This window comes from Carya illinoinensis, chromosome 8, assembly GCF_018687715.1.
Source record: "Carya illinoinensis cultivar Pawnee chromosome 8, C.illinoinensisPawnee_v1, whole genome shotgun sequence".
In the NCBI taxonomy this organism is placed as follows: Eukaryota; Viridiplantae; Streptophyta; class Magnoliopsida; order Fagales; family Juglandaceae; genus Carya; species Carya illinoinensis.
Window position 1 is genome coordinate 5,880,033 of NC_056759.1, and position 9,415 is coordinate 5,889,447.

General features: G+C 34.6%; 1 protein-coding gene and 1 long non-coding RNA gene across 2 annotated transcripts; both read right to left on the reverse strand.

The window, feature by feature from the left end:
• Positions 1–839: 839 nt before the first annotated feature.
• LOC122318664 (transcription factor bHLH145-like) lies at positions 840–2,663 on the reverse strand. The gene is made up of 2 exons (XM_043136224.1): positions 2,520–2,663; positions 840–2,425 (listed from the first exon to the last, which is right to left on the reverse strand). The coding sequence occupies exon 2, from the start codon at positions 2,410–2,412 to the stop codon at positions 1,315–1,317; it is 1,098 nt and encodes a 365-aa protein (XP_042992158.1). The 5' UTR covers positions 2,413–2,425; positions 2,520–2,663; the 3' UTR covers positions 840–1,314.
• Positions 2,664–3,084: 421 nt separating this feature from the next.
• LOC122318665 lies at positions 3,085–4,349 on the reverse strand. The gene is made up of 2 exons (XR_006244895.1): positions 4,123–4,349; positions 3,085–3,503 (listed from the first exon to the last, which is right to left on the reverse strand). It is a non-coding gene; the product is annotated as an uncharacterized LOC122318665 (long non-coding RNA).
• Between the last annotated feature and the right edge of the window lie 5,066 nt (positions 4,350–9,415).

Consider the following 9,415-nt stretch of genomic DNA (forward strand, 5'->3'; position numbering starts at 1 on the left):
TTCAACTCACTACTATTCATAAAGAATTCAACTCATATTAACATCCAAACGGCTTGTGTTTTAAGACATTAACCATATCCGTAAGTGATGGTTAGAAATCTTACTTGCACTAGTTTTTTAAACTTTATGATCTAAAACAAAACCTTGATGAAAAAGAAATTATATTGTCAAAACATTATTACATCTGTTACATGCTTTCTTCCCCTTTTTCATGTTAGAAATGTTAGATCTATCAAGAAAATTACAAAATATCCTTAATATAAAGTAAATTGATAAATGATATGAAAGCAAGTCAATTTGTAAATTTATGAAAAATCCTCAACGTCACTCACAATTTTTCAAGGCATTTGGGGTACAATATTTGTAAGCCAATCAGCATTTCAAATTAGAAATTTAAATTTTTTTTTTTAATTTCTAAAAAAGATTCCATTGACTTCAATGAAACTTAAAATACAAATTCGAAATTCTAAAATAGAGAATAAACAGATAAAATGAGGAAAATTTAACAAGGGCCGCTCATAAACACCTATCACTGGACCCCATGCACACATGCTTCCTCTCTCCCTAATAATGCAGCCGTGTAGGGTCCGTTCCCTCACACGCCATCATCTCCAACGCACACAAGTTTTCACGACATCTCAAGAACAACCGAAGGAATCCCAAAACAACATAGCTGTCTCGTATCATAAATGCTTGAATGCGACGTCGGTACAGAGGCAAAACGACAACAATAAAACCAAACAAAACTAAAAATTACTCACAACCAACATAGATCAAGAAATCATCTCCCACCAACCAAACCAACACACAGCAACTACTACTACTAAATCCATGATAAATGACACCAACCAAACATATCAGTCTTTCCCACAACCAAATTACAGTAGCAGTAGCATTAAAAGGGTAAGTTCCAATCCCACAAAGAGTTGGTACATAAATAAATACATAAAAGCAAGCTGGCTTTCTGGGATCAACTATCAAGGATGCGTGGAAATGGAGAATGGAGGGCCCAAGAAAGATGTTGCAGAATGAAGTGAAGTCTTCTCATCCACACTCCAAGACCTTTATTGGGACATAATACACCGCACCTCATCTAACTTTTAGCAAGCCAAAGCTGCTGATTTCCAACTTTTAACCACTAGAGAAACTTGAGGGCTATTCGAGCTTTTTCTGCCCACTGTCTCACATTTTAACTTGCTTTGAATTCCTGCTATGCAAATTCACACCCCAGACATGACATTTAGAACTTCAAATAGACAAGAACCGATAATGCCACTTACTACTAAAGATACAAACAGGAAAACACCCTCCAACTTAGAGAGCATCGAGTCCTAAAGCCATGGCTCTGAGCTTCAAAGATTTTAAGTAACGTATAGTTTCGTCGAGGACTACAATTGCATCCTTGCCGCTGGCACCAGGAATTATGCTTTGGAGAATGTTCACAGTCTCACGAATTCTGTCCTTCTTCATCCTCTTGGTGCCTGATAAGGAACCCATTTCTCCTGGCCCTGCATTGTTGCCATTGGCACAACTAGATTCCGCATCACCTTCACATTCAAAGAGTCTGTTGTGATTCATTGAGCTTGCAGTGTCCATCAGTGATGGTGCATCATCATAAACAGTGTCCAACTGTTTCCGCTTCTTAGTCGGCCCAGCAGAACTAGCAACTTCTTCAATACTTCCTCCGAGCCAATCTTTCTTATCATGTGCTGTCATTGTACAAGGTGAATGACCTGTGCTAGTAACTTCACCGTCTTCAGTATATTCACTACTGTCATCTGAGTAAAGCAAGGCATTAAGTTCTTCAGTATCTTCATGCATCTCACTTTGAACATCGGTTCCGAGATTTTCATTAATTTCATCTGTTAGAATTGGTCCTGAGAAATAATTAAAATCTCCATTGATTCCAACATCTTCCCCATTTAATTTAGAATCAGCATGAGGTTTTGGACCCCAAGAAGTAAGGCATTGGACGGGAGTCCCAATCCCAGAACTAAAGATCAAAGTGGTTTGGTCCCTCAATTTATCAACAGCAGCAAACTTCTTCTGGACACATCCAGACCCTGCATTGAGTGGAATGGCCTCCCTGCAGCTTTCATAAGGGTTAGTAGGCAGTCTGCCTTGGCAGACAGCAATTGACTGGTTAAGGGCAGGGGTGAAGGATTGCCGGAAACGTGGCAAACAATGAAACCAACCATGAGGTTCATTTGCTTGGCCTACCCAAGAATGAGGTAGTTTAGAAGATGCATAAACAGGCAACGTCCCCCTCATTGGAGTCATATTAGTGCCAGGATATATACCTGCAGACATGGGATTTTGTTGCCCTATGTCAAGGGGAGCACCCAAGGGATTCAAATTGGGTGATTGCCAATTAAACTGCAGGTGGGGAAGCCTTCTATAGTCTCCTCCCATCCAACCAATACACCTAGAGATCACAAGGGAACACACCAGAAAACTTTACAACCAATTGATGTCATTATAGTCTAAAAAAATCCAATGAACCAAAATGTAAAACGTACCAGAAAGATGCTTTTGAGTAGTTGAAAATGGCTGATTATTTTCTCTTAATATCAGGAACTAGGAAACTAACTAAAAACTCCAGCTTAACTCAACGCGATAATGCAAAACTAATCTACGTTACAGGTTTGAGCAAATGACGGAAATATTCAGCCTGAAAAAAGAACACAAGAAATACTATTATTGGGCATCACATTAGCTCTCAAGCATTATCAAGAATGAAAAAGAAAAACGGATCTTCGGGAATGATAAAGACAGTAAAACAACTGAGAAATGTTACCACATGCCATCCCATTTCTATCTGTAGCTATTAAATTATAGGAATCCAATTATCTTCTACAAACCTGGCAGTCCTGGAGAGGTTGAAAGCAAGCTATGACTCTAACAATTATAGTGGCACTCCCTGCAATCCCATTTTCGTGTTTCATTGCCCGAAATCTTGTTTGGCTCGCTGCTTGGCACACCATAACTACTTTCCAACACTTCGCTGTGAGGAATTAAAAAACCCAACTTTTCCAGAGGACAGAGACTTCAAAACTCAGTAACTTAAAACAAGGGAGAGATCAATTCAACAGAAAAAGTGAATCTTTATCACTAAGAAACAGATGCCCAATACAATTGAATGGGAACTGAAATGGACAAATACAATATAACCACAACTAGAATGTCTACCGTGATGAAAACAAGTTTCAAATGAAACTACGCGAACAAGGTCCAGTACTGTTCAGCTAATCTGGCGGACATAACAAGGGACAACGATGAGGAAGTTGGATCCCATGGAGAATTTAGAGAGAGATACAAAACGAAAATGGACAAAACTTGAGGGGTTCTGAATAGATGGAAGGAACTACAGAATTACTCGGCAATAAAGGTTCAGAGAGATGACTTTGCGAAAGACGTCGACGGAGAGACTCAGCGACCACCGCATGCTGTTCTATAATTCTCCAAAAAAAGGATCCCACGACCGTTTCACTATTCCAAGCTACCTGCAACAAATTGTCCGAAATCATACACAAATCTCCCACAGACGTTAACTTCAAGACGCTTTTAGCACCCATGAAAAAAATATGATTCAAGAACAATACATATAAACACATACTTGTTACAATTTTCTTTTTTTTCTTCTTTTTATTTAAGCTCAGGAATTTGACTCGTTAATTTTCTCAGGGACCAAGCAGAGGGAAACACGTCAAAAATCTACAGAGAAAATGGACTACTCTGAGCAAAACGAAACAAAATAAATAAAGTGGCCATCCGTAGCTAGTTGAATGAAATCAAATTTCTAAATATCAGGAAGAGGCATAGAGAGAGAGAGAGAGAGAGAGAGAGAGAGAGAGAGAGAGAGAGAGAGAGAGAGAGAACGCCAGTAAAGAGAAAATCAACCATAAACTGAGTTTAGGCGGACTTACACAAAGAGGTTGAATTAAGAACATATGAACGAAATAAAAACGAAAACTTAATTTAGACAAGCCAAAAGCCCAAAAAAATGTAAGACACTACTTCAAAATGGACCAAGAAAATCAGAGGAAGTGAACCCAAACAAACAAAGCACCGCACGCAATCTGAATATCATTACAGAGAATATCAGACACCAAGACAACTTACAGCTGATAACCCAGTGAGTTCAGATAAGAGCAGAACAAGAAAACACAAAGATCCCAAAGTTTTCTCAAGCCCCAAAGCTACGCCTGAGACCCAGATCGAACAACCAACACTTAAAAAAAGCGTGTGAGAGAGAGTAAGAGAGAGAGAGAGAGAGAGTAAAGTCAAAGTCGAAACTTGGCGAGAGAGCACGGGGGGTGATAAGATCATAAAGAAACGAAAGTGACATGCATATCCCTATTCGTCTGGGAATCATAACCAACAATATTATTTTAAAATAAAAAAATAAAATAAATAAAAAAGTGATTTTTGATACGTGCGCAAGGCATTGGTGTTAAAAAATTGAGGTATGCTTTTATCAAATTTTTTTGTATATTTTAATAATGTGATCTGTGAAAATAATTATTTTATATTAAAATAAATTTATACAGTTAATCACATAAAAAATAATACAAAAAATATATAAAAATATTACACACGATACTGTCTTAATTTTACACCTTTCATTTTGCTTACCTAAAAAACATAAATAGACATAAAAATTAATATATCATTTTAAGAATTATGTAAAATAATATTGAGTTCTAACTTAAAGCGACTTTAATCCAACAATTACGTCCATAAGCTACGGTGAGGTTGAGAGGAGGTTTTGATCGTAAAAGTAATCGTGACAATGGGTTAGTTGGTGATGAGATTAAGAGAATGTTTTTATGGTAAAAATTGAGAAATTTTTAATGAATAGGAATAAATAAATTATAAGTTGACATTAAGAGGATGTCTCAATCGTAATAGTTACTTACCAAAAAAATGTTTCGATCGAAAAGATTAAAGAGTTTTCAATGAATAATAAATAAATAAACCGAGGTTAAAAATATGTTTTAATGGTGATAGTGTACGTAACATAATGTTTGATTGTAAAAGTCAGAACTATTTTAATGAAATGAATAACAAGTTTCAATGAATATTGAAAAAATAAGTTGACCATGTTGTCGTTTCCCAATAACGCCGGCCCTTCTGGTTTTTACATGGCAGGGGACGGGACCAATTCGCCTTCGTCTTGTCCCGCGAGTATTAATTAATATTATGCGTACCATGACTATTTTATTTACATGCTCAGATTCCCAACCCAATATAGCCCTACCGTTTTACCATATTTGCGGATCTCGGATGACACCTAGAAATTAGAATCTTTTTTTTTTTTTTTTTTTTTTTTTTTTTTTTTTTTGTATTTTCGCGTTCCTTGCGTTTTACTACTTTCGGTGAAAAAACTTTTTACATCAATTATACTAATAAATTATTGATGTTTTAATTTTTTTTTTTAAATTAAAATGAGTCTTATTATAAATGATGTGTTAACACATTCGCCTATATGTAGGGATACTGCATGCACCCTAGGGCGGGGTTACTCCCTTACAGCATGGGCGGGTTTTGCACCCCAGAATCTGCCACTACATTCGTTGGCAAGGTCTTTCATCTGTTGTCAATTATCTATTCACGATATAAATAATTAAAAAACACAAAAAATAAAACAAAAATTCACAACAAAATGACAAAATATAAATCATCAACAAATGCATGATAAAATACACAAAACTTTGAAACAAAAAAGCAAATCCTGAACTAAAACTAGTATAATATATCTAACCAAACGAAGGAGCTCTGAACCATGATGGCAGCCACTCGTGGCCATGGTTTCGTTTGCAAAGCCATGGTCACGAACAGCTATGCGTTTCTACGGTGACACAACCATGAGTGTGAGTGCTTCAAGAAGGAGGAGAAAAAAAAGTAAAGATGGAGTCGAGAAGGAGCATAAATCCTCTTATCCTAAACTCACCTTGTTTTTAGTGACACTCTCTTCCTTCTATCTTATTATGATGAGTTCGCGTTTATTTATCAACTTTTAAATTTATCTTTTAAAAATATCAAATTTTATATCCGTGAAACGAAAATAGTATGATAGTGCGATTCGCAATATTACTCCCTTTTCAATCACAAGCAAATAACATGTATGGATATAATATTCTAATGGCAATGTACAACAATAATATTCTAGATAAAGTTATATTAGAGCTTGTAAGCGTGGGTGTAAAGGACGTGTCTTATTTAATTTTTTATATACTTATTTATTTTCTAAGTTTGCAATTGCGTGATTTCTCCATTTGTATACTTTTCAAGGTATATGATCACGTGTTGACCGCACGTCTGAAATTAAGATTCTTAATTATTTTTTTTCTCTATGATGCAATACAAAAATGAGAAACTGAGATTGGTTGGGTATGATGTATTTAGAGGATATAAATATTTTTAATTAATTATTTAAAATATGGATAGATATAATATGTGAATCTTATAACATATCACTTTGAATTAATTAATTCTTTTCGCAATAAAAATTAGAAATTCAATATACAAACCAAATCATAGGCCCGGTTTGAATAAAGAGATGTTTTAAGCATCTCATTTCAATATCTAAATATTATAAATATAAATATTTTTTAATTTTTAACATTTCAATCTAGTAAGTATTTAATTATTACAATTTTTCAAACTTTTAAACAAAACATGGAAAACAATTTAATTTTTTCAAATTCTAAAACAAAAATTATATTATAATAATATTTTAATTTTATAATATTTTTATTCTAATTTTTTTCATTCATTTTTCAAATCTCAATAAAATATTTTAACTAAAATTATTTCTAAATCATCTCATTTTATCTTAAATATTTCATTATCTTTTACAAATCATTTTAGACTCTTAATTCAATTCATTTCCTCTCAATTCATTATCTTAAATTGGGCTACGAGTCAAAAGTCGAAAATTGGAAGGATGGAACATGGACTTATGGGATAGATGGAAAGGGTTGGTATCCAAAGTTTGAATCATACGAACTCCAACCAATGATTTATATCTTGACCGTTCAAACCATGAATCATAATAAACTTCAAGTAAAGGGGCCCACCGCTCAGCAATTGGTATTTACACTCGCATTTCACCTACCTAGTATTCTCGCTCTCTAAGTGAAGTTTACAATTTTTTTTTAATAAAATTAGCTTATAGATTTAGGTGTCTTAATGTGAGTATCACATCGACTCTATAACGCAAGATCTTATTATCATATTATTGACGATATATTTTGTACACTTTTGAGTTGGATCTTTAGAAATTCAGATTTTTAATTTTGAGCTTACAAATACAAAAAAAGCATCGGAAAGATGGCGACTATAATGATAGTCAAATGAGTCTCTAATGCCTAAGTTAGCAATGCTTTTGGTAAAAGAGTAAGAGAGCGGTAATAGTGAGAAAAGTTAAGAAAGTTTGACCATTGTTCTGATGCCTGGAAGTAGTTTTTATACCTAATTTTAAGACCAGAGGCCCATGCCTTGTTGCTAGGGGGTGGCATGTTCCATGTATCTTCCTTAGCTATGCCCATTTAATGCAGCGTGACCTATGTCTCATCTATCTATCACAGATGTGATTGGTCAGATTGCTCCATCCTCTTTGCTCGATGTTAGAAGATTATGAGTCTTATGATCTGTACGGGCTACTTGCCGATCTTATTTATTTGAAGTTAGGCAGCATGATGGGGACCTAAATGTCCTATGTTTTCCTCTCTCTAGACCCGAAGGCCCTGCCTGGGCTAGGATTTGTCCGGGTTGCCTGGGTGTCTCTTGCCTAGGCATGCATTCCTGGTCTTTAGGCCCCTAGAGAAAAACCCCCTAACACATATTAAATAACATCAATTTATAAATTTAAGATGATAATACGTATTGAGTATCTCATAGAATATATTTTTAATGTTTTGATTTTATAGAGACGTCTAAACCATCAAAGTAGCCATGAGGAGTTGGGCCCCCTAGACGATATCAGGGACTGGTATTATTGATTAAGCTTCATTATTCATCTCAATTACGAGGGCCACTTTAGTTTAAGCTATAAAACTATCTATAAAACACTATTATATGGTTTACTCATAACACTTGGATATCCAGCTTATTTTCTTCACCGGCTTTGAATAATGAGAGAGAGAGAGAGTAGTGTGGCGAGAAGGGTATGGTTTCATCATCCCCAAAAATATATCAATATAAAGGAAGAGAGATGATTTTTGTCAGCTGAAAGAGATCTTGGGCACAGGCCATGAGAAGATCGGTTGCAGTCAATTATTTATAGATCAGAGCATATTATACTGACCGTGATTGTGATCAGCACACTCTTCACGCCCTAATATAGTAATATTGTTTGGAGTGAAGGGAGCAATAACAACTTTCTTTTTCTTTTTTTTTTTTTTATTTTTTATTTTTTTTTTATTTTTTAAGTTCTCGCTCATCTACAAAATTAGGTGGTGTCATGCAATCATTCATTTGCTTACCCAACATTCAAACTCTCCCGTTCAAAAATAAAAAAATAAAAAATCCTCCATACACCTTGTGTTTTTCTAATTAGGTTTTCTAAAGTATGAAAGTAATAATGCGTTCTAAGTTTCACATTGACTATTTCTTAAATAAATTAAACTTTGTAAATGATTTTAAAAAGAATAATACTATATACAGCTTTAAAATGCAAATCTCAAATACTTATTTTAATAAAAAATAAGATCCACCATTTAAAAAATATTTTTTCATAAGGATTTAATATTTACTTAATTTTTTAAAAAGAATATGCGAAATTTATATATTCTAAAATTATAAATATCATTTTTTTTTTAAATTTGTAATTGATTAGTCTTTTTTTTTAGAATTAAATCTCGAGAATTTTGTGACATCATTTGAGGGTTAGAGGAGTTTTCTTTTTTGGAGTGGCAATTAACATGTAATTGAGTTTGGTGGGGCCATGAGGGAGCTATTTGGTCGTGGACTCTCCAACAAAAACATCACGCTTGGAAAGCCATAATTTAAATAAATGAAGAAAGACCCCCTTCACCGCACTTAACTATCATATGTTTTGGCTTTTAAGATATAATAACCCACTCCAATACATAGGAGGGGGGAATCCATGCCCCCCTTCCCCCAATATTATATCCCACGTATCACCCACTTTCTTAGACTTTTATCCCACTATTCTTTATATTAATGCTTTTATTTTATCAAAAGAAAAAGGCGTTTTACAAAGTGTCAAACCTCCCACATCTCTCTCTCTCTCTCTCTCTCTCTCTCTCTCTCTCTCTCTCTCTCTCTCTCTCTCTCTCTCTCTCATGGTACATATTATATTCTACAAGTTTGTTTTTTGGGTTCCAATATTCTCTAGGCAAGGTTGGTTTATCTTGAGTTTTCCATCACCAAACACGTGCGATGGGCA